Here is a 26,556-nt window from a genome sequence, read left to right as displayed (position 1 = left end):
ACATTTTCCAAAATTATTAACTCAAACCTTTTATAAGACTAACCCCACTAGTCCCACTTTTGACTCATATTCCATCCAGCTGAGAATTCTGGAAGCCTTTGCCACATGAGCTGGCTATGCTAGTTTGGCCAGTGAGGCTATTGTACACCAAAAGCAGAAGCTCTCTTATAGGGGCTGCATTGGTAACAATGGTTCCAGGGCCTTGGTCCCATTCTACACCAACTTTAGTGAGTCTTCTGTAATTTATTTTCCATAGTTTACAAATATAGACCAAAAAAGAAACCAACTAAGTAATATACCATGTTAAGCAAGAGCTGCCATCATTTATCACCATCATCTATTAGGGTCATGCTCTTCCCTCCCAAGCCTAAGTCTCTTTCCTTGATATTGGATCATGGTTCTGGAGAAAACAGGGGAAAGCCAGGCTCTAAGCAAAGACAGTGCAGGTATAAATCACAATGTAGGTAAGAAAGTAGGGATGGGAACCCCACGGAACACTTTACTACTGCAACCCTGTCCTGGAGTAGTAAAGCTATTAGTGTACCTGACAGCTTAAAAGGACTTTAGAGGTTGCTTGCATTCAGGAATCTTCAGGGCATCCCCTCAATAAGCACTTAATAAAAACCTACTGTGTGTCAAAAATTATGCTAAGTGTTAGATGAGAAAAATTCCTTGGGTTTCCAATAAGATTAGGGGACTGAGGACACAAAATGCCAGTATTTAGCACTGGCCGGTTTGGCTTAGTGGTTGGAGAGTCAGCCCGTGGACTAAAGGGTCCTGCGTTTTATTTCAGCCACGGGTACACACCTCGGTTTCAGGCTTGATCCCTAGCCCAGTCAGGGCATGTGCAGGAGGCAACCAATTGATGTGTCTCTCTCACATCAATGTTTCTCTCTCTCTCCCCATCTTCTACTCTCTCTGAAAAGCAACGGAAAAAATATCCTCAGGTGAGGATTAAAAAAAAAAGAAGTCAGTATTTATATGATAACCAGTATCAGTGTTCCCCTGCCAAACTAGAATACAGTGTTTGAACTACTGAGTTCCTTTGTACAAATTATCTCATTTTGTGAAATTTCAAAGTTAATCTACACTCTTCAAAGTGAATCCCACTATACCTATTAAGCAACTCTCCTATATATCAAGCTGATCAGGCTGCCAGAAGCAGCCTCTGCCTGAGAATGCTCATTACAAATCATTTTCTGTGAGTGCCCAGGGCCTCCAGAATACCAGTACTCACAAAGATCTGGCCACCTGCTTGAGATTATCAGCACACTGAGGGCTGAGAACAGCACATGTCTGAAAGAGTTCTAGGGATTCTTGGATATTTCCTTCCAGGCGAAATATCAGTGCTGCCAAGAAACAGATAACAAAGAAAACAAAGTCATGTTCTGGGAAGAATGGAGCCTCAGAATATCAGAAATATTGGAGAAGCAGGAGGCAGAAAATCATATCATAAGAAGTTCTTTGGATTATTGTATCTTTAAAACAATCAGATATAACTTCAGATGGGTTGAAACAAATAACAAAGTTGCTGACACACTAAAACCTTTCTCTTTTTTTGAGACATGAATGTCTTATTGTAAGAAATACCTTTACTTTGACTTGGTTAACAAAGGAGCTTTCAGTATGATGAGTTCTTCACCTTCCTTTTATTAAGGGAATAAAATACGTTCATGCTTAAAAGAGGGGAAAAATAGGGGGGAGAAGACATTTAAATATTTTTGGCAATAAGATTATTTTTCAGAGACTGAAGGGGAAGGAGGAATATATCCCCTTCAAGCCTGTTACTCAACAACATCGGCAAATCTTCCAGTTCAGCGATGGCTAAAAGGTGAGCATTGGCTTATCTTTCCTAGTACTGATAGTGTTTATAACCTGACCAACTTCACAGGCATTGTTAGGCTTGGCAAACAATAGTTTTCCATAGTATTCCAGTGGCCCACTGCTTGTGTTCCCCTTCTCAGGAGCAAGGCAGCCAGTAGAGACCTCCTCTGAGGTCCTTTCAGGCTCTTCATAGCCTTCAGTCACCTCTTGAATCTCAATTTTCCTTCTCTCCTTTTCTTCGCTGAACAATGCCATACTATCCTTAATATTAAGGAATCTGGTTACCAGTTCCACCCTTGCCTCAACAATACTTGAGTCTAGTAGGAGAACTTTATTGAGATCATTTAAACTTTTCTGATAATTCTTGAATCCTTTATGAGGAAGAGCAGGTCTACAGCACACTTTCCAATTCCCATTATCTGAAGCACCTGATCTCAATCCTGCTTTGCCTCTTCAAACTGGCACAGCTTGAAGTAACAACATTCCTTATTGTTAATCTTTAAGCATTCACATTATTTACTAAGGGCATCTTTATAGTTTTTGTCCTTTAGACATTGTTCTTTAAGAATTTTAAACATTTTTTTTATTTGTGATGCCCAGCTGGTGATGGCTGCAGGAATCTCCCACCTGATCTGGGGGCATCTCTGCCACAGGCCACCAAGCTCACAACTGCACAGAAGTGGGCACTGAAGGAATGGGTGACAGCTTCTCCAGCCAGCTTGGTGCATCCAGATCCATTAAAATTCTTGTTCTTCTGTTAACACTGTCATTTGCTATCTGGATTCCACTATTTGCAAAACACTGTTTTATAATCCACATAAGCTTTCTGATACTGCTCTAAAGTTTCATAGGCCATTGCTCAGTTGAAAAAGAGGTTTGATTGAGAATAAAATTCCAATCCCTGTTACAATCTTGAATGCAGTCACTGCATTTTCCTTCCTTTAGGTAACATGCATCTGTATTTGAAAATAAGATACTTAGATCTTCACTTCCACTTCCTACAGACTCCAGCTGCACCTCTGCAAACTGCCCATTTTCAAACAGCTCTGCGGCAGCGGGCTGTGGACAGAAGTTGGGGAGGGGCAGCAAGAGGATGAGATACAGCCCTCTCCAGCTGCCTGCCACCTTCGCTTTTGCTTCTGTTGGCTGGGCGACCTCAGTGGGAAATGGATGCAGGAAGCGGGAATCAACAGTTTGGACGATCAGGAGAAAGGACCTTGGCACCATGGGGCGCCCAGAGCAGAGGTGCAGCCAGGCTAAAACCTTTTTTAATAAGGTGCCTCAAACTTACCTAACCCCTCCACTCCCAGCATCCACCCTACAGATAATTGGTGACTTGCAATTTACCCCACAAACTACATATAAACATTCTTAAGCTTCCCTATCAGATGCTCTATTTATCATGATAATTCGTAATTCAGTTTTCAGAGAGTCCCCCAAATGGGGCAAGCATAATCAATATCTCATGTCCAACAAGGAGATTCTGGCACAAAAATTCAGTAATATTCAGACTTGGTTATCAGTATAACAACCAATCAGGATCAATATTTTTTCCGAGGCCTACGTTTTCAGAAGAATTTCCATGCTTAAGTATTATGAGGCACTGAAAGTCTAGAACTTGTGACATTGGGAATAAAAGAACTTTTTTTTTGCCACAATGTCCTAGATGTGTCAGTATCTTACCAATTATGTCAGAAAATTATATACTAATCTGAAGACCACAAAATGCAGTGAATAGTCAACAAAACAATTCACTTATTCAAAAAGGTCAAAAAGAAAGTTCATGGAAAAACTAAGTATGCAACCTTTGGCACTAAAGAGTAAAATCTCAGGTAGTGGTTTCTATATTTGGTTTCTGACGAATTTCATTTATTCTCTGCTTTATCCTGTATATCTCTAGGTTTCTTCCCTTCATCCTGACTCACCTTACTAAAAATCCTCAAGTCTGTCCTCATCTCTTTTAGTCTGATTACAAGGAATCCTTTCAAAGCCACTTCTGGGCCTGAAACTACTGCAGAAGCCTAACATCCATTCTGAAAAACAGTAATCAGAAACTAGAAAAGGGCTGGAGGATGCCAGTAAATCTTTTTTAACAAAACCAGTCATTTCTGAGGTCAAATCTAGCACAAGAATTATGTTTTGATTTCTGGATATTACTGAATTTTTGTGGCACACTTACTTGAATTTAAGCATTTCATAGGTTGTTTGCTCTTTTTCCAGAACCTAGGCAAAGTATGCATTCCTCTAGCAAGAAGAGAAGAAATGTATATCTTACCTTGGACATAGATAGCATATTCACATAGCCCCTGGGTCTCCTGAAGCTGTTCTTTGATAACAGCCTGAAAGAGGATGAAAAATACTTCTGAGGAGTGGTTAAGTATCTTCTAATGTTTTTAAGAAAAGGCAGACATGCACAAGCAGATGTAACCCAGGATAATTACTAATAAAATAGTTCAGATTTTTAAAAAAATCAACTCTCTTGTTAGGACCATTTATTCTAGAATAGAGGTTGGCAAACTACAGCCCACAGGCCAAATCTAACCTACATAGCCTATTTTTTAACAGCTCTCATAGTTTTAAAGAGTTATAAAAGAAAATAAGATAATATTAAGTTTATGAGAAGACTGTTTGTGGCCTGAAAAGCCTAAAATATTTACCATCTGCCCCTTACAGAAAAAGCTTGCCAATCCTACCTAGAATCTATCTAGTCAAGCTAAGAAAAATATGAAAAGATCTCTGATGAGCAAAATACAGGCTCCACCTTTCTACTATGATGGGCTAAGCCCTGGGTGCCACAGGAGCTCAGAGGCAAGCTTACCTGACTCTAACTTGGAGAGTCAGAGAAAGCTTTCCAGAGTAAACAGTTTCAAATCCAGTGTTGGCAGGGGGTGGAGAAGCTGAGATGGCCAGGAAAGTCAGAAAGACTTCAAATGCCATGCTAAAAGGGCTGAGCTCTGGCCAGTTGCTCAGTGGTTAGAGCATCAGCCAGTGGACTGAAGGGTTCTGGGTTCCATTCCGGTCTAGGGCACATACCTCAGTTGCAGGCTCGATTCCCAGCCCCAATCAGGGAGTGTACAGGAAGCAACCAATCAATGTGTCTCTCTCACATCGATGTCTCTCTCCCTCTCTCTCTCTCCCCTCCTACCCCCACCTTCCACTCTCTCTGAAAAGTAGTGGAAAAAATATCCTCAAGTGAGGATAAAAAAAAAAAATTTTTTAAGGCTGAGAACAATGGGAAAATTTGAAAAGCTTTAAGCAGTAAGTAATTTGATTCTATTTGCTCTGTAAAAAAATTTTTTTTGAGCATTATTGAAAATAGATGGAAAGGGGGGCAAGATTAGAGGCAAGGTTGGTATAAGAACTCTTATGTTAATTTAAATTAAAATGAAGGGGATTAACTAAGGCAAAGAGAAGATTAAAAAGCAGACAATTTCAAGAAGCAGTAGGAGAAGGATCTCCCGAATTTGATGATTATCTATATTATATTAAGGAAAGTGGGTCAGGGTATTCTGACATAAACAGCTGCGTGAATGATGGTACCTATCCTTGATATAGGGAACACGAGAAGGAATAGGTTGGAAGGAAGCAAATAAATTCAGCTACAGAAAAGATGAATTTGAAATGCCTGTTAAGTATTTAGTGGGTATCACACTGGTCTGGAGATCAGGAGGAAGTGTGTGGAATGAGCAGAGAAACGAGTAAAGGACAGGACGTAGGAACAACCCCAATTCTTAAGAAATAAGCAGAGCCCGACCGGGCATGGCTCAGCGGCTGAGTGTCGGCCTAGGATCCAGGAGATCGTTCGATTGCCGGTCAGGACACGTGCCCGGGTTGCGGGCTCGATCCCCAGTCGGGGGCGTGCAGGAGACAGCCGATCAATGACTCTCTCATCATTGATGTTTCTATCTCTCTCCCTCTCCCTTCCTCTCTCTGAAATCAATAAAGAGATATTAAAATATATATATATTTTTTTTTTTTTTTTTAAATAATAAGCCGATAAAGAGAAGCCAAAGAAAGGAAACAGAGAAAGTGGTCAAAAAAGAAAAACAAAGAGAAAATAATACCAAAGAAGGAAAGAAAGAAACCTCTCAAGATTCAGGCTGGTACTAAACATTGCTATGCCCGTGCAATGCCATAGGTATAAATACCAAGGTATAAATTAAAAACCACAACCTTAAAAACATTACAAATCTCTGAATGCCAACAAAGACAATACCAAGGACGTATTTTTCATGTTAGTACTACTGTCTGCCAGCAAGTATGTAACATATAGCATGTTATAAAGATACACACAGTTTAGAGGAAAAGAAATACAGATGGTTTTTAAATATACAGATGATGATCAAGCTCACCAGAATAAGAGAGCTGTAAAATAAAGCTAAATAAAATACCATTTTTCACCTACCCAGAGTTCAAAAAGTGAAATACTATGCTGTGTTCAACATCTGCCCTCCACTGTGAAATCAACAAGTCCCAAAGAATGACTGCCCCTTCAGCCTGGTCTTGAAATGAGAAGACATGTGAACCTGACCCATAACTTGTAGTCAAACCCAGTCAACCTACAGACAATATGAAGGCAATGAGCAATAAATAAATGTCTGTTGTTGGAGGCCACTGAAATTGAGGTTGTTTGTTAAGCAGCATTATCATAGCAAAAGCTAACAAATATACCAAATGTGGGGAAACAGTAAATTATACATTATTAAGTGGGATAGAAACTGCGACAAACTATGTGACAGGCACACTTAGTTGCCTAACCAAAGTCCACCTATCATTGCAATCTCTCACCTTGCATGCTTCATAATCCTTCCGGATATAGTAGAGATGTATCAACCAGTTCTGCTTCTCCAAAATAGGAAACTCTGGATCTGGGCAGTATATTTTGACAAAACAAACAACACAACCATTGTTAGGTTTTCTCCTTTATCACTGTCCTTACATCTAAACTAACCACAAGCATTTTGCAATATCACATTAAATTCTTCATGCTGCTGATCATAAGGATACAATGCATCAAAAATGTATAGACAGGCTATTAAACTAAGAGATACAAGTCCTACTAGTACACATTAAATATATGTTTCCTTCACTTTTTGTAACTTACAATGTTAGTTTTTCAAATAAGTTGGCCTGAAAAAAAATAAAATTATTCTTTGTCTCTTCTCTCGTACTCTTCCTAGATATAGAAGGTAAATAAGACTTTCTAAAGAATATTTCAGGAATGTTATTCATTATATATTAGAATCTTACAAAAAAAAGATGAGTCGTTTTTTATGTTCCCTGGGTGAAAAATGGAGAAAAAATGTTCAATTTGTAAGGTAGCTCAAGGACCCAGAAGCTCATGAAATGGGAGCCTTTGGGATTAGAAGAAGGGAAAGCATCATTAAATCCAAGTGCTTAAAGGTCACTTCACATTCTTGGAGATACTGTCTGCCTAAAAGCTACAAGAACTTTAGCTTAATCAAAGACTTTATAAATCATTTCACTGCCCCATAATTGTCCAATTACTAACCCTGTGATCTTCAGAAATTTACTGTTTCCTCGTCTATCAAATAAACTCATTCATTCGTCAAATATTCACTGAGTATCTACCATATGCCAAGCACTGTTCTAGGCACTGGGGATACACAAATGTACAAAACTGACCCCACTGCTTTCAGGAACATTATAATTGGTTGGAGGAGAGGGGGGAGTAGGTAAGTCAAACAGTGCTAACAGAAAAAATAGATGATGATAAAATAAGTTCTATACAGGGGATCCAAGATGGTGGTAGAGTAGGTGGAAGTTACACTCACCTCTTCCCAGGACCAAAACAGAATTACAACTAAATCATAGAAAAATCAACCTGAATAACCAACTGAAGACTAGCTGAACAGAAGTATTATAGGAGTGAGGGGGTCTCAACCCATGGCAAGCCCCCCAGCCCAGAGGATCAGAGCCAGGAAGTAGAACCCACGTAACATCTGCTGTGAAAATCAGTGGGGATTCTATCCTCCTGGGAGAGACAGGAGTCTGCTAGAAACCCAGGCACCCACTTGAAGGGACAGCACACAAAACCATGTTCACGGATACTCATCCTGAGCTCTGGTGGAAGGAAGGCAGCTCAGAGCAGACTGGAGTCATACAGGGAGAAATTAGGTTGTATGGCTTTGGGGAGAAGGCTAGAGGGACAGCTGCCATTGTCCCTGAGCTGAGTGCCTCTCCCACACCACCCACAGATGCTATCTTTCCTAGGTCAAACACTCTCCTCCATACAACGTCGACCTAGGGATATCTACTAGTGCCACCCTCCAGACACCCTATGACCCAGCGCTACCAAACTCAAACCCTGATGAGGAATTAGCTAGCTACGGGCTGCCTGGGCCCGCTGCAACCTTTCTTGGAAGGTCCTCAAGAAGATACAAGCCAACTCAAGGGATGTCAGAGACACACAGGGACAGATTGAGTTGTATGGCCCTGGGGCAAGGGCCATTTTTCCCTGCAGGCCCAATCAGCACCAGTGTACTCAGGCAGAGCCCTCCCTCCACATGGCCAAATTTTAATCTATTTTAGCCTGATGAACTCTACTGGCCTCACCCTGATGATTCCCTGAGACCTCACCCCATCACAAAGATTCACAGGCCTCAGGGGGATGGCAGTTGTTCTTGGTGATCCCTGAGACATTTGCTGAGTGGCCACAGGCCCAGCCCTGGTGCTGAGTTTGAATCTGTATAAACCTGGTAAACATCACTCTCCCCTACCTGGTTACTCACTGAAAACCTACCTCATATAACTTGTGTACTGCCATAGGCTCTTTCAATGACTGAGCCTAACAGGCAGCCAGCAGGCAGAGGCAGATCTCAGAGTAGCTTGGGCCTTTTGCTGACCTGCCCTAGGCTCGATGAGGTTGAAACCAGTCTTGGTACACAGTTTGGCCCATACCATGCACACTCAGCCCAGCAGAGGCAGCCACCAACCATGGATCACTTTGTATCTCTTAAGAGGTAGCCCAGGGCTGGTCACAGGCAGCATCAGACACTGACCTGCACCAGGTTCCCTTCCAAGAGGCCCCAGAACCAACACAACCAGTGGCAGGCTTCAGATCACATCAGAGCATGACCATATTAGCCCCATAAGCAGCACACCAAAAAGGAGATCTTGGTAGGAACCAGAATCTGCTGGAGCAAATTGCCCCTTGTAAGGTCAGCCTCAACACAGCAGCTCATACACTATACTGGGGGTCAGTCCTCACAGTCAGCCAGCCTAAGTCAACCCCACCCATGGACAGGCCAACGGAAATCAAGACCCAACTACAACAGGAGCACTCACATAACCCACACAAAAAATATTCCTAGGGTACCCAGCTCAGGTAATAGGGAGACTGTGCCACTGCATCCCAAAGAACACCTACTACTTAAGGCCACCCTACCAAGACTGGGAAACATAGAAAAGCTATCTAATACACAGAAACAAACACAGAGAGGCAGTCAAAATGGAGACATAAAGAAACATGCCCCAAAAGGAATAACAGGAGAAATCTCCAGAAAAACAATTAAATGAAATGAAGGCAAGCAATCTATCAGACAGAGTTCAAAACAATGTTTATAAGGATGTTCAAGAAACTTAGTGAGGACTTCAACATCATAAAAAAGGACATAGAAACTATAAAAAAAAAAAAAGTCAGAAAAGAAGAATACAATATCTAAAATGAAGAATACATGCGAAGGAATCAAGAGCAGACTAGATAAAGCAGAGGACTGAATCAGTGATTTAGAAAACAAGGTAGCAGAAAACACTCCATCAGAGCTGGGAAAAAAAAAGAACTTTTAGGGTATACACCTGAAACTAGTATAACATTGTATGTCAACTGCAATTCAAAGATTAAAAAATGATTTAAAAAGAACAACAATAATAAAACTGGAGAACTCACACTATGTGATCTCAAAACTTACAAAGCTACAGCAATCAAAACAGTGTGGAACTGGCTTAAAGAAGGCCATAAACTAATGAAATAGAATAGAGAGCCTGGAAATAACTTCTCACACAATTTTTGACAAGGGTGCTGTGGAGGAGAGCCTGTTCCATAACGTGGCCACTGTCTGTTCTGCAAGCTGACCTCAGACCAGAATAGAGGTTGCTTTCTGCAAATATCTGAAACTGTCTGATCATAATTCATATTCATTCCAACATAAATTAGCACTCCCTCCTTATCTCCTGCCACATGCTGGTTTCTGGAACAGATTGTTGTCCTGACCTGGTCAACCATGTAAAGTATTTTCCCATATCTGGTAGCATTCACATAGTAGTACTGGTAACTATTTCCCACCTTTACCCTATATAATTCTTTGGCACCTGCTAAGCACCTAGAGAAATATCTCCTTCATTTGCAGCCACCCAAGATGCACTTTGTATGTAAATTTCCCTTAATAAACTCTATTAGTTCCCGGAAAAGAAAATTATTAAAAATGAGAATACTTTAAAGGACCGCTGGGAAAATATCAAGCATAACAACATCCCCATCACAGGGGTACCAAAAGGAGAAGAGAGAGAGAGCAAGGAATTGAGAACCTATTTGAAGAAATAATGACTGAAAACTTCCCTAACCTGGTGAAGGAAAAAAAAAACACAGGTCCAGGAAGCACAAAGAGTCCCAAACAAAATGAACACAAAGAGGCCCACACCAAGACACATCATAATAAAACTAGCAAAGGTTAATCAGTAGATAAGTGGATAAAAAAGCTGTGGTACATTTATACCATGGAATACTATGCAGCTATAAAAAAGAAGGATCTTTTACCCTTTGAGACAGCGTGGAGGGACCTAGAGAGTATTATGCTAAGCGAAATCAGCCAGTCAGAGAAAGACAAGTACCACATGATCTCACTCATATGTGGAATCTAATGAACAAAATAAACTGATGAACAAAATAGATATAGAGACACAGAAGCATGGAACAGACTGACGAATCTCAGGGGGAAAGCAGAGATGGGGGTTGGAGATTAACCAAAGAATTTATATGCATAACCCATGAACACAGGCAATAGTGTAGTGAAGGCCTGAGGTGGAGGGGGACAATGGGGGGAAAAGGGGACATCTGTAACACTTTCAACAATAAAGATAAAATTTTTAAAGTGTAAAACCAATTGCAAAAGTTAAAGACAACAAATCTTAAAAGCAGAAAGGGAAAGACAGTTACCTACAAGAAAGCTCCCATAAGACTGCCAGTTGATTTCTCAACAGAAACATTTCAGGCCAGAAGGAATTGGCACAAAATATTCAAAGTGATGAAAAGCAAGGACCTACAACCAAGACTGCTCTAACCAGCAAGGCTATCATTTAAAATTGAAGGAGAAATAAAAGGCTTCCCACACAAGAAAAAGCTAAAGTAGTTTATCACCACGGAGCCAGTATAGCAAGAAATGTTAAAGAGACTTCTTTAAAAAGAAGAAAGAAAAAAAAGGGATATAAATATGTATAATAAAATGGCAATAAATATGTACTTATCAATAATCACTTTAAATATAAATGGATTATACACTCCAATCAAAAGACATAGGGTAGCTGAATGGATAAGAAAACAAGACAGACAGACAGACAGACAGACAGATATATATATATATGCTGTCTACAAGAGACCCACTTGAGATCGAAAGCCACATACAGACTGCAAGTAAAGAGCTAGAAAAAGATATTTCATGCAAATGCAAATGAAAAAACAACAACTGGGGTAACAATACTTATATCAGACAAAACAGATTTTAAAACAAATACTATAATAAGAGACAAGGACATTACATAATGATAAAGGGATCAATCCAATGAAAGGATATAACCCTTGTAAACATTTACGTACACAACACAGGTACACCTAAATATATAAAGCAAATCCTGATGGACATAAAAGGAGAGATAATCAGTAATACAGTCATAGTAGGGGATTTTAACACACCATTGACATCAGTGGATAGATTTTTAGACAGAAAATCAATGAGGAAATAGCAGCCTTAAAGGACATACTACACCAGATGCATTTAGTTGATTTTTTCAGATCATTTCACCCCAAAGCAGCAGAATATGTATTCTTTTCAAGTGCATTGAACATTTTCCAGCACAGACCACATATACCACAAAACAAGTCTTAACAAATTTAAGAATAAAATCATATCAAGCATCTCCTCCAACTACAACAGTATGAAACTAGAAATCAATTACAAGAAAAAACTTAAAAAACACACAAACACATGGAGGCTAAATAACATCTTACTAAACAATGAATGGGTTAACAATGAGATCAAGGAAGAAATGAGAAGTTACTTGAGACAAATAAAAACAAAATTTAAAAATGTGTCCCATAGTTTCTGGTGAGCGCACATACCCAAGTTGTGGGTTCTATCCCTGGTCAGGGCTCAGAAAGCAACTGATTAATGTTTCTCTCTCACATCACTATTTCTCTTGCTCTCTCTCTCCCTCTCCCTTCTTTTCTCTTAAAAAAAAAAAAATCAATTAAAAAAAAAACTTAACAAAATACAAACAAACCAAATCGAGCAATACATTAAAAAGATCACACACCATAATCAAGTGGGATTCACTCCTAAGATGAAAGGTTGGTAAAATATTAGCAAATCAATTAATGCGATACACCACATAAACAAAAGAAAGGATAAAAATCACATTATTATTATATCAACAGATGCAGAAAAAACATTTTACAAAATATAGCACCCATCTATGATCAAAACTCTCAGCAAAGTGGGAATCGAGGGAACATGCCTCAACATAATAAAGCCCATATATAACAAACCCACAACTAACAGCATACTCAACGAAGGAAAACTTAAGATCAGAACAAGACAGAGATGTCCACTTTCACCACAGCCCTGGAATAAACACAGCCCTGGGAGCCCTAGCCACAGCAATCAAACAAGTAGAAATAAAAGGCATCCAAATTGGTAAGAAGGAAGTAAAACTATCATTATTCAGAGATGACATGATACTGTATAAAGAGGACCCTAAAGATTCCACCAAAAAACTACTAGAACTGATCAAAGAAATCAGTAAGATACAAAATAAATATCCAAAAATTGGTTGCAGTTTTATATACCAATAATGAACTATCAGAAAGGGAAACTAAGAAAACAATTCCATTTCCAACTGCATCAAAACAACATGCCTAGGAATAAATTTAAAGGTGAAAGACTTATACTCAGAAAATTATAGCACACTGAAGAAGAAAAAAACTGAAGAAGATACAAATAAATGGAAGCATATACCATGCTCCCGGATCGGAAGAATTAACATCATTAATATGTCCATCCTGCCCGGCTGGGCGTGGCTCAGCAGTTGAGCATTGACCTATGATCCAGGCGATCGGGGTTCGATTCCCGGTCGGGGCACATGCCCGAGTTGTGGGCTGCAGCCAATCAATGACCCTCTCATCATTGATGTTTCTCTCTCTCTCTCTCCCTCTCCTTTCCTCTCTGTGAAATCAATAAAAATATATTTTAAAAAATATATATATATATATATATTTTAATATATTATATACATATATATATAATATATATATACATATATATACATATATATATATATATGTATATATATGTCCATCCTACCCAAAGCAATCTATAAATTCAACACAATTCCTATCAAAATACTAATGGCGTTTTTCACAGAACTAGAACAAATAATCCATATATTTATATGGAACTCAAAAGGACCCTAAATAGCCACAGCAATCTTGAGAAAGAAGAATAAAGTTGGAGGTATTGTGCTACCTGATACAAACTATACTACAAGGTTATAGTAACCAAAACAGCATGGTACTGGCATAAAAAGGCACATAAGTCAATGGAATAGATTAGAAAACTCAGAAATAAACCCATGCCTATGTGATCAATTAATATATAAGAAAGGAGGCAAGAGCATACAATGCTGGGAATGGGGGTAATAACAGTCTATTTAATAAATGGTGCTGGGAAAATTGGACAGATATGTGCAAAAAAATGAAACTAGATCACTTTCTTACACCATATAAGAATAAACTCAAAATGGATTAAAGGCTTAAATGTAAGACTCAAAATCATAAAACTCCTAGAAGAAAACACAGGAAGCAAAATATCTAACATTTCTCTTAGCAATCTTTTTTTTCTGGCACATCTCCTTGATCAGGGGAAACAAAAGGAAAAATAGACAAATGGGACTACATCAAAATACAAGGTTTTGCAAAGGAAACCATCAACAAAACAAAAAGACAACCTATTAAATGGGAGAACATATTCACCAATAGTACATCTGATAAGCGGTTAATATCCAAAATTTATAAAGAACTCATACTACTCAATACCCAGTTAAAAATAGGCAGATGACCTGAATAGACACTTCTCCAATGAGGACATACAGATGGCCAATAGACATATGAAAAGGTGCTCAAAGTCACTAATCATCAGAGAGATGCAAATTAAAACCACAATGAGGTATCACTTCACACCTGAAAGAATGTCTACCATCAACAAATCAGTGAACGACAAGTGCTGGCAAGGATGTGGAGAAAAGGGAACCCTAGTACACTGTTGGTGGGAATGCAGACTGGTGCAGCCACTATGGAGAGCAGTATGGAGTTTCCTCAAAAAATTAAAAATGGAATTGCCATTTGACACAGTGATCCCACCCTAGGAATATATTCTAAGAAACCCAAAACACCAATCTGAAAGAATTTATACACTCCTATGTTCACAGCAGCACAATTTACAATAGCTAAGATCTGGGATATTAAAAAAAAATACTCCAAGGTTAGGGAAGATGGCGGCCCTGTGAGAAGCAGCAGAGCGCCCGCACTCCCAGCCACGGACTCGACTTACTCCTAAAATCCTACGTAACCAGCTTGAAAAAAACAGAAACCTGAGAGGAGGGAGTGCGAGTGGGGAGCACTGAAGACACATCACGGAGTCTGGTAAGAGAGGGCAGCGTAGGAAGGGGGAGGCCCCCTGAAGCCTGTGCTGGGCTCCGAGCCCGGAGGCCTGGAGGCTGCAAAGCTCCCTCCCCTTGGGAGTGCGGACGGCATCCAAAAGCGGGGATCCCACACCAAGAGCGACAAGAGGGAAAGCAGCGCCCCGCGCACAGGGCAGAGGGACCCAGCGGAGCGGTGAGTCCCTGAGGGAACGGCACCTTCCTAGGAAACAAAGCCTCTAGTGGCGGCTGCGACTGGCCTCTGGTGCTCAGGGTGGTGACCATAGGGAAGTCTGTCCCAAAGTCTGTGGCACCCAAGTGGTAAGAGACCAGAGGACTGCACTGAGCAGCCGCACACAGGGACCCTCTGCCTCCTTGTGGGGCATTGTGTTGAGCCCCAGAAAGTGCTGAATCTGCGTGGTGCGGGGGAGGGAAGGAGCTCTCCCGGCCCTGAGCTCCCAGTGCTGAGAGGCTGGGATCTGCCACCAGCCCTGAGGGTGTCCTGACGCCCTGAGCTCCCAGTGCCGAGAGGCTGGGATCTGTGACCAGCCCTGAGGGGTGCCGTGGTGGCGCATGAAGCCCCTCCAGCTTGCTGAGACCAGCGGTGCGGGGAACTGCATGGAGCTGACTTTGGGTCCCCTCCTGCTGGGTGCATTGGTGCGCGGGCAGCTGGACCTTGCAGGGCGGACTCTCTGCCTGTGTGTTGCTTTGTGCATTTGTGAGTCTGATCCCGGAACTGGCTCCCACCTTCCCAGAGTGCATTGCGCGCAGACAGACCAGCACAGGCTGCGATTGGGGTCTGCCCAGTAGATGGTCTGAGGGGCGGGCCTGGTGCGACCAGCCAAACAGAGCTGAGCAGGGAGGAGTGGAGCCTGCAGTCTCTCCTACAGCTAGGAGCACCACCCCCAACAGGAAAGGGAGGGGTCCCGCACACTGAAGCCCCAGACACACCCGCAGGGCATAGTCCTGAGGGGGAAGGGAGAGCAGCTCATAGGAGGGCTTTACAAGAATAAGACTCTCAGGGACTGTTGTTTGGGAACTGGAGGAAACACTGAAAACCCCTGGTGGGGGCTGGGCAGGCAAAGGGCCCACCAGAATGTGTCTTTAATCAAACCCACTGAGCCCAGGCTGCTGAAACCACCCATATAGAAAAGGCAACAGGCTGAAATCAATCTGAAACTGCAGAAGGACAGAGCCTGGGGAACTAGAATCAGAGGACAGAGTAGGGACTGAGGAGCTGGCGGTGGAGCAGAGACTAATTCCCGCAGAGTGAGCACCTGACAGCGACACCTCTAAGGGGAGTGACACCCTGGGCTACACTAGCCACCCTGCACCCTAAAGACTCTACAGAAGACTCTGGAGTAAGTACAAGGTTGCAAAATAGTTGACAAGAGAAGGTAGTCCACGGAAAGCCTCAGATCAACCATTTACCTAAGGACACCACAGTCAAACCTAGACGCTCCTCACATTGGCTGATACACAAGCACCTTCCAGGAGAACAGATATCAGCACACAAAACAGTGAGCCGCAGACAACATAAGTTGCCCAGAAAAAACTCACCTGATTGACTACCTTTTTTTCTGCTGTTTTTTTGTTTGGTTTGGTTTGGGTTTTTTGTTTGTTTTTTATTTTTCCCCTTTTTTCCTTAGGAAGAAGAGAAAGGGGAGAAAATTTGTTTTTTCTTTTTTAAATTTTATAATTTTTTAATTTTTTTAACTAAATTTTTTTTTCCTCCTTTTTATAAAAGAATTTTGTCTTGCTTAGCTTGTTTTTAGTTTTGTTTTGGTTATTTGTTTTGTTTTCTTTTATCCTTACTTCTAATATCAAGACTTTCTTGATATCCCTGCTTAATGACTGGGATTTTATCATTATAACCAAGTTTACTGCCTTCCTCTATAGTTTCCCCTAAATCTCTTACCAGACTCCATCACTGCCTGGGCTATATCTCTCTCCTCTCAATCCACTGGCATAACTTTTTTCTTCTTTTTCTTTTTTTTTCTACTTTTCTTTCATTCTTTCATTATGCTCCCTTCTGTCTTCCTGTCCAATTGTTAGTTTCTCTTATTCTCTTTATTGTATTTTTGTTTTCTCATTTTCAACTATTATCCTATTCCTACTCTCTCCCTTAATTTTTTGCTGGACCTTCTTTCAGAATCTTTTCTCTGCTTCTGTTATCTCCCAGTAGCTTCTCAATTTTTTATATTTTAGTTTATTATAATTTCCTAAATTTTCACCGGTATTAACAATATACATCTCTCTCTCTCTCTAAGCATTACTTTTCTTTCTCTCTCTCTTTTTTTTTTAAGCATTTTTTTTCATGTGTGTGTGTGTGTTCTCCCTTCACTCTCCCAGTTCTGTTTTCACGAAGGCTGTTTTCATTGTGACTGTCAAGATATTTTGTAAGACACCTCTTATTTCCTGAAAGTTTAGTTGTGTATTGTAATGCCTGGCCAGCACCCATACAACATCTTACATGTCCAGGTTGGGGCTGAGACACAGTTAGTCAACCTGAGAGGAGGGTCCTCCCAAGGACTGATCAACAACAATCTACACCCAACCACAACAGAACATAAAGAAACCACAAAAGGGGCAACCACAAGAGGGGCACGCCTTGAGCAAAGAGCTCAGAGGTATAAGGAAAACACACCTCTGGGCTCCACTGGACCCACAAGACAAAGTCCCATCCCACAAGACTGGGGAACAGCAAATATATCTAATATATAGATACAAACACTAAGACCTACCAAAATGGGGAGACAGAGAAACCCCCAAATTAAAGAAAAGGAAACATAGCCAGAAAAAGACTTTGATGAGATGGAGTTAAGCAAGTTATCAGATATGGAGTTCAGAGTATGGATGATGAAGATGTTCAAGGAACTTAAGAAGATTCTAGATAATAAGATCGAGGAACTTAATGAAAACATGAAAAAGACATACAGACTATAAATAAAACTCAGACAGAGATAAAGAATGCTGTATCTGATATCAAGAATACACTGGAAGGAATTAAAAGCATGCTCAATGAAGCAGAGGATAGAATAAGTGACTTAGCAGACAAGGTAGAAAAAAATCACTCAATCAGAGCAGCAAAAAGAAAAAACACTTAAAAAGCATGAGGAAAGTCTAAGGGAACTTTGGAACAACATGAAGAGAAACAACATTCACATTATAGGAGTGCCAAAGGAGGAGGAAAGAGAGCAAGGGATAGAGAACTTGGTGGAGGAAATAATTATAGAAAACTTCCCTAGGCTGGCGAAGGAGAAAGCCACACACGTTCAGGAAGCACAGAGGGTTCCAAACAAGAGGGACGCAAAGAGACCCACTCCAAGACACATCATAATTAAAATAGCAAATGTCAAGGACAAAGAGAGAATATTAAGGGCTGCAAGAGAGAGACAAGCAGTGACCTGCAAGGGAACCCCCATAAGGCTGACAGCTGATTTCTCAACAGAGACTCTTCAGGCTAGAAGGGAGTGGCATGAATTTCTCAAAGTAATGAAAACCAAGAACATGCAACCAAGATTGCTTTATCCAGCAAGGCTATCATTTAAATTTGAAGGTGAAATAAAGAGCTTCCCAGACAAAAAAAGGCTAAAGGAGTTCAGTACCACTAAACCAGCATTGCAAGAAATGCTAAAAGGACTGCTTTAAGAAAAAGAAGGAATAGTGAAAGAAAGGTACATCAGCACAAAGGGGAAAAATGGCATTAAATAAGTTGATATCAGTAGTAACCTTAAATGTAAATGGAATAAATGGTCCCATCAAAAGACAAAGGGTAGCTGAATGGATAAGAAAACAGGACCCAAATATATGCTGTCTACAAGAGACCCAGCTGAGAGCAAAAGACTCACACAGGCTAAAAGTGAAGGGATGGAATAAAATAGTCCATGCACATGGAAAGGAAGAGAAAGCTGGAGTAGCAATTCTTATTTCAGACAAAACAGACTTCAAGATAAAGACCATAACAAGAGACAAAGATGGTCACTACATAGTACTAATGGGATCAATCCAACAGGAGGAAATAACCCTTATAAACATTTATGCACCCCTATTTATATATTTAGGTGCAACTAAATATATAAAAATTTCTTGGAGGACTTTAAAGGGGAGATTGACAGCAACATAATCATAGTGGGGGACTTTAACACCCCACTGTCAGCATTGGACAGTGCATTAAGACAAAAAATCAACAGAGAAATGCAGACCTTAAATGAATCACTAAACCTAATGGATTTAATTGAAATTTATAGAACATTTCACCCCAAAGCAGCAGAATACACATTCTTCTCAAGTGCACATGGAACATTCTCAAAAATAGACCACATGTTAGGGCACAAGGCAAGTCTCTACAAATATAAGAAGACTGAAATCATATCAAGCATCTTTTCGGATCACAATGCCATGAAACTAGAAATCAACCACTATAAAAAAACTCAAAAATATTCAAACACATGGAGGCTAAATAGCATGTTATTAAACAATGAATGGGTTACCAAGGAGATCAAGGAAGAAATCAAACACTTGATAGAAAGTAACCAAAATGAACAGACAACAACCCAAAACCTATGGGACATGGCGAAAGCAGTCCTGAGAGGAAAATTCATAGCATTACAGGCCTATCTCAAGAAACAAGAAAAAGATCCAATGAACCATCTAACACAACAACTAAAAGAACTGGAAAGAGAACAGCAAGAAAAGGACCGAGGAAGTAGAAGGAAGGAAATAATAAAGATCAGAGCAGAAATTAATGACACAGAAACTAAAAAAAAATACAAAAAATCAGTGAAACCAACAGCTGGTTCTTTGAAAAGGTAAATAAGGTTGATGCACCTTTAGCCAGACTCACTAAGAAACAAAGAGAGAGGACCCAAATAAATAAAATCAGAAATGAAAGAGGCGATATAACAACTGACCCAACAGAAATACAAAGAATTGTAAGAAAATATTATGAGCAACTATCTGCCAACAAATTAGACAACATGGGGGAAATGGACAAATTCCTAGAAGCATACAACCTTCCAAAGCTGAATCAAGTAGAGGCAGAAAACCTGAATAGGCCGATAACAACTAATGAAATCGAAGCAGTAATCAAAAAACTCCCAGCAAACAAAAGTCCTGGACCAGATGGATTTACAGGCAAGTTTTACCAAACATTCAAAGAATTAACACCTATTCTATTCAAACTATTCCAGAAAATTCAAGAGCAGGGAAAACACCCAAACTCTTTTTATGAAGCCAGCATCATCCTAATCCCAAAACCAGATAAAGACACTACAAAGAAAGAAAATTACAGGCCAATATCCCTGATGAACATAGATACTAAAATCCTCACTAAAATACTAGCAAACCGGATCCAGCAATACATTAAAAAGATCATACATCATGACCACGTGGGATTTATTCCGGGGATGCAAGGCTGGTACAACATCCGCAAATCAATAAATATGATACATCACATAAACAAAATGAAGGACAAAAATCATATGATCATATCAAGAGACGCAGAAAAAGCATTCGACAAAATCCAGCACCCATTTCTGATAAAAACTCTCAGCAAAGTAGGAATAGAGGGATCATACCGCAACAGAATAAAGGCCACATATGACAGACCTACAGCCACCATCATACTCAATGGCAAAAACTAAAACCATTTCCATTAAAAACTGGAACAAGACAGGGATGTCCACTTTCACCACCCTTATTCAACATAGTACTGGAAGTGTTTGCCACAGTCATCAGACAGGAAGAAAACATAAAAGGTATCCAAATTGTAAAGGAAGAAGTAAAACTGTCATTATTTGCAGATGACATGATATTGTACATAGAAAACCCTAAAGACTCCATCAAAGTACTACTAGGCTTGATAAACGAATTTGGAAAGGTAGCTGGATACAAAATCAACATCCGGAAATCAATGGCATTCTTTATACCAACCATGAACTTTCAGAGAGAGAAACTAAAAAAGCAGTACCATTTACCATTACAACTAAAAAAATAAGATACCTAGGAATAAACTTATCCAAGGATGTAAAAGACCTGTACAAGGAAAACTGCGTGACACTGAAAAAAGAAATAGAGGAAGATTTAAACAAGTGGAAGAATATACCATGCTCATGGATTGGAAGAATTAATATCATTAAAATGTCCATACTACCCAAAGCAATTTATAAATTTAATGCAATTCCTATTAAAATACCAACAGCATATTTCACAGACATAGAACAAATATTTCGAAAATTTATATGGAACCAAAAAAGACCCCGAATAGCTGCAGCCATCTTGAGAAAAAAGAAAAGAGTTGGACGGATCACTTTACCAAACTTCAAACTATATTACAAAGCCACTGTAATCAAAACGGCCTGGTATTGGTACAACAACAGGCATATAGATCAATGGAACAGAACAGAGACCCCAGAAATAGACCCACACATTATGGTCAGTTAATATTTGACAAAGGAGGCAAGAGTATCCAATGGAGTAAAGACAGTCTCTTCAATAAGTGGTGCTGGGAAAATTGGACAGATACATGCAAAAGAATAAAACTCGACCAACAACTTTCACCCTACACAAAAATAAACTCAAAATGGATAAAAGACTTAAATGTAAGTCACGAAAACATAAAAATGCTGGAAGAAAACATAGGCAGTAAAGTCACAGACATCCCATGTAGTGGACTTTTCACTGATAATATCTCCTAGGGCAAGAGAAATAAAAGAAAAAATAAACATATGGGACTAGTCAAACTAAAAAGCTTCTGCACAACAAAAGAAAACAGCCTCAAAATACAAACGAATCCCATGGTCTGGGAAAAGATATTTGCCAAGGATATATCTGATAAGGGGCTAGTTTCCAAAGTGTACAAAGAACTCATAGTACTCAGCAAGAGGAAGACAAACAACTCAATTAAGAAATGGGCAAAGGACTTAAATAGACACTTCTCCAAAGAGGACATACGGATAGCCAAAAGACACATGAGAAAATGCTCAACGTTGCTAATCATCAGAGAGATGCAAATTAAAACCACAATGAGGTATCACTTCACACCTGTCAGAATGGCTGCCATCAACAAATCAACAAACGACATGTGCTGGCGAGGGTGTGGAGAAAGGGGAACCCTAGTATACTGCTGGTGGGAATGCAGACTGGTGCAACCACTATGGAAAACAGTATGGAGGGTCCTCAAGAAATTAGAAATGGAGCTGCCGTTCGACCCAGTGATTCCACTCCTAGGAATGTACCCTAAGAATCCTAAAACATTAATCAGGAAGAATATATGTAGCCCGATGTTCATGGCAGTACAGTTTACAATAGCTAAGATCTGGAAACAACCCAAGTGCCCATCAGTAGATGAGTGGATAAAAAAGCTGTGGGACATTTACACCATGGAATACTACGCAGCTGTAAAGAGGAAGAATCTCGTACCCTTTGGGACAGTATGGATAGACCTGGAAAATATTATGCTAAGTGAAATAATCCAGGCAGCGAAAGACAAATATCACATTATCTCGTTTATACGTGGAATCTAAAGAACTTAATAAACTGATAAACAGAATAGATTCAGTGACATGGAAGCACAGATGAGACTCACAAATGTCAGAGGGATGGAGGAGGGCAGGTGGGTGGAGGGGGAGAGAGTAACCAAAGAATTTACATGCATATATGCACAACCCAAGGACACGGACAGTGGTGGGGAGAGGGACTGGGGAGGGGGAAGGGACGGGGTGGAATTGGTCATTGGGGAGAAAAAGGGACATCTGTAATATTGTAAACAAAAATAAAATTTAAAAAACAAAAAAAAAAAAAACAATAGCTAAGATCTGAAAACAGCCCAAGTGCCTATCAGTGGATGAGTGGATAAAAAAGCTGTGGTACATTTACACCATGGAATACTATGCAGCTGTAAAAAAGAAGGATCTTTTACCCTTTGAGACAGCATGGAGGGACCTGAAGAGAATTATGCTAAGTGAAATAAGCCAGTCAGAGAAAGACAAGTACCACATGATCTCACTCATATGTGGAATATAACAAACAAAATAGATCCAGAAGCATGGAAAAGGCTGAGGGACCTCAGAGGGACAGTGGGGGTGGGGGAGTGGGTGGGGAGAGATCAAAGAACTTACATGCTTATAGCATAACCCATGGACACAGACATTGGTATGGGGAAGACCTGGGGGTGGGATAGATGTGGAGTGGAGGGGATCAATGGGGAAAAAGAGAGGGCATCTGTAATACTTCCAACAATAAAGATAAATTTAAAAAAAAAAAAAAGATGCTCAAGCCTGGCCAGCATGGCTCAGCCGTTGAGCACTGACCTATGATCCAGGAGATCGCGGTTTGATTCCCCGTCAAGGCACATTCCGGGGTTGCAGGCTGGATCCCCAGTAGGGGGTGTGCAAGAGGCAACAGATCAATGTTTCTCTCTCATGATGTGTCTCTTTCTCTCTCCTTTCTTCTCTCTCTAAAATCCATAAAAATATATTTTTAAAAAAGGAATGAAGTTCTCACCCATGTTAGAACATGGATGAACCATGAGGATATTTTGCTAAGTGTAATAAGCCAGACACAAAAGGACAAATATTGTATGAGTCTGCTTATATGAAATATCTATAGTAGGCAAATTAATAGAGACAGAAAGTACATGAGAGGTTTATCAGGGATTGGAGAGGAAGGGGAAATGGAGAGTTTTTGCATGACGAGTAGAGTTTCTGTTTGAGGTGACTTATGAAAGAGTGTTGGAAATAATGGTGAGGGTTGCACAACATTGTGAATGTAATTAATGCCACTGGGTTGCACACCTGAAAATGTTAAAATAGCAAATTGTACATTGTATATATTTTACTACAATTAAAGGAAATAATGTGATAAAACTAAAATCGCTGCATTGCACACTTTAAATGGGTGAATTATACGGTTAAAAAGGAAAAAGGAGCCCTAGCCAGGTAACTTAGTTGGTTAGAGCATCTTCCCTACATGCCAAGGTTGCAGGTTCGATCCCTGGTCAGGGCACATACAAGAATCAACCAATGAATTCATAAATAAGTGGAACAACAAATTGGTGTCTGTCTGTCTCTTCCCCTCCCCCCCATCGACCTTCCTCTCTCTCTAAAGTCAATCAATCAATAAATTTTTAAAAGAAAAAATGAGGCAGGCATATCTATATGTGAATGAAAATAAACGACCTGCTATATGCTTGTGGATTTGATTGTAAAGGCTCTCTCCCATGAGAAGTACTTTTTAAAAAACATTTTATATTAAATAATCTCAGGTTTAGCGAAAAGTTGAAAAAAAAAATGCAAAGAATTCCTACAAAACCTTCAACCACAGTCCACAAATATGAAGACTTTACCCCATTTTCTTTATCATTCTCTATATATAGATTTTTTCTGAAATAATATTTCAGGAAGTTTTAGACATGATTCCTCTTTATGCCAAAAAAAACTTTATTTCCTAAAAAACAAAAATATTTTCTTACATAACCTAACATTATCAGAATTAACATTGATACAAAACTAATATTTACCTTATTCAAATTTTAACAAATGTTCTAATAATTTCCTTTGTAGCAAGAGTCTTTAATTTAAAAACATTTTAAGCCCTGGCAGGTGTGGTTCAGTGATTAGGGCATCAGAAGGTCCTTGGGTCCGATTCCCAGTCAAGGGCACATACCTGGGTTGCAGGTTCCATCCCTGTCCCAGTCAGGGCAAGTGTGGGAGGCAACCAATCCATGTGTCTCACTCACATCAGTGTTTCTCTCTGTGTCTCCCTCCCTCCCCCTCCCTCCCTCTCTCTAAAAATCAATGGAAAAAATATCCTTGGATGAGGATTAACAAAAATAATAAAATAAAAACATTTTAAAACATGGTTTTTGCTCTATAATCAAATCTAGGACCAGGTGCAGCATTTTGCCATGATGTTTCTTTAGTCTTCTTTAATCTCTGTTTTTAATGACCTTGACTTTTTTTTTTTATTCAGGCTGGTTATTTTGTAGAATAGCCCTCAATCTGGGTGTGTCTAATATTTCCTTATGATTAAGATTGAAGGTATTATCCTTGGCAGAAATATCACAGTAGTGATTTAGAAGGCAAAGGATACTGATTTTGTCCATTATTGTGTTTAACTTTTATAACTTGGTCAATGTGGCATTTGGTAGGTTTTCCACTGTAAGGTTACTACTTAATAAAAAGTATATATTATGGAGAGATACTTAGAGATTTATGAGAATATTCTGTTTTCTCATTAAACGTTCACCAAAAGTCATCTTTATAGTGTGTGTGTGTGTAAATTGTGATTGTGTTTTATCCATTTTCTATTGAATGTTGATCTTCTTTCCCCCACCCCCCAAATTTTAAGAGTTCTTTATATACCAGGGATACTAGCCATTTTTCTGTGATGTGTTTCAAAGATGTTTAGCCAGCACGTTACTCCTCTTTTGTCTTTCTTATTGTGCCTTTTACCATGCCAAAAAAAAAAAAATTATGAACTTATATTTATCAATCTTTTACTGCCTCTGGCAATATTTTCTTTCCATACTTGCATGGCTATGTATTTTACATTTAGATCTCTGTCCCATTTAGAGTTTATTCTTATATATGGTGTGAAGTATAAATCTAACTTTTCTTTATAACTATCCAGTTGTCCCAGCACTATTTATTAAAAAGTACACCTTTACTCTAGTAATTTAAAAAGCTACATACTTTATCAAATATTAAGTTGACAAATGTGCTTGAGTCTATTTAGATGAAATGGAAAAATTCCTTGAAAGACGTAAACTACCAAAGCCCAATCAACAAGAAAGGATATTTAGGCTTATCACTATTAAAGGATATTTAGGCTTATCACTATTAAAGAAACTGAATTTGTAGTTAAAAACATTTCTACAAAGAAAACTCCAGTCCCAAATTGCTTTATGGGAGCATTCCAATAAATATTTAAGGATGAGATTAGTCAATTTTCTACAAACTCTTTCAGGAAATTAAAGAGAAGAGGCTATTTCTCAAATAATTTATAAAGCAGTCAGCATTACCCTATGTCAAAATCAAACAGCCCTGACCAGGTGGAGTGTCGTCCTGTATACCAAAAGGTTGCAAATTTGATCCCAGTGGGGGCACATATGGGAGGCAACCAATTGATGTTTCTCTCTCACATCTTTCTTTCTTTCTTTCTTCTCCTCCCCCTCCCCTCCTCTTCCGTTCTCCTTTCCTCCCCTCCCCTCCCCCCCCTCTCCTTCCTTCCTTCCTTCCTTCCTTCCTTCCTTCCTTCCTTCCTTCCTTCCTTCCTTCCTTCCTTCCTCTCTCTCCCTCTCTCTCTCTCTGTCACCCACCCCCTTCCTCTCTAAAAGTCAATTAAAAAAACAAAACATATCCTCAGGTGAGGATTTAAAAAAACACCACCACCTAAATAATGGAGATATATATCATGTTCATGAATTTAAAAACTTAATATCATTAGGATGTCAATTCTCCCCAGATTGATCTACAGCTTCAATTCAATTATTATCAGATTTTCAGAGGACATATTATAGAAATCAACAAGCTTATTCTGAAACTTATATGAGATAGGCCTGTATTGCTATGAATTTCCCTCTTAAGACTGCTTTCACTGTGTCCCATAGGTTTCAGGTTAAGTGTTCATTTTCTTTTGTCTCAGGGTAACCTGATTTCTTCCTTGATCTCATTGTTGACTCATTCATTGTTTTAGTAACATGTTTTATTTAGCCTCCATGCCTTTGTGTGTTTTTCAGTTTTTCTCTTGAAATTGATTTCTAGTTTCATACCGTTGTGGTTGGAGAAGATGCTTGATATAATT

General features: G+C 39.5%; 1 protein-coding gene across 8 annotated transcripts in view; it reads right to left on the bottom strand.

Moving 5' to 3' along the window:
- BBS4 (Bardet-Biedl syndrome 4) overlaps nucleotides 1-26,556 on the bottom strand; it is a 158,720-nt gene that overhangs the window by 83,939 nt on the left and 48,225 nt on the right. For all 8 annotated transcript variants that reach the window (XM_081130026.1, XM_081130024.1, XM_081130027.1 and 5 more), the window contains 3 exons: nucleotides 6,613-6,692; nucleotides 4,100-4,163; nucleotides 1,238-1,349 (listed from right to left, as the gene is read on the bottom strand). In XM_081130026.1, coding sequence (XP_080986152.1) covers nucleotides 1,238-1,349; nucleotides 4,100-4,163; nucleotides 6,613-6,692 — 256 coding nt within the window. The remainder of the gene's footprint in view (nucleotides 1-1,237; nucleotides 1,350-4,099; nucleotides 4,164-6,612; nucleotides 6,693-26,556) is intronic.

Source organism: Miniopterus schreibersii (genome assembly GCF_964146895.1).
Source record: "Miniopterus schreibersii genome assembly, chromosome: 1".
Taxonomy (NCBI): domain Eukaryota; kingdom Metazoa; phylum Chordata; class Mammalia; order Chiroptera; family Miniopteridae; genus Miniopterus; species Miniopterus schreibersii.
This window is presented reverse-complemented; position numbering and strand designations above follow the sequence as displayed.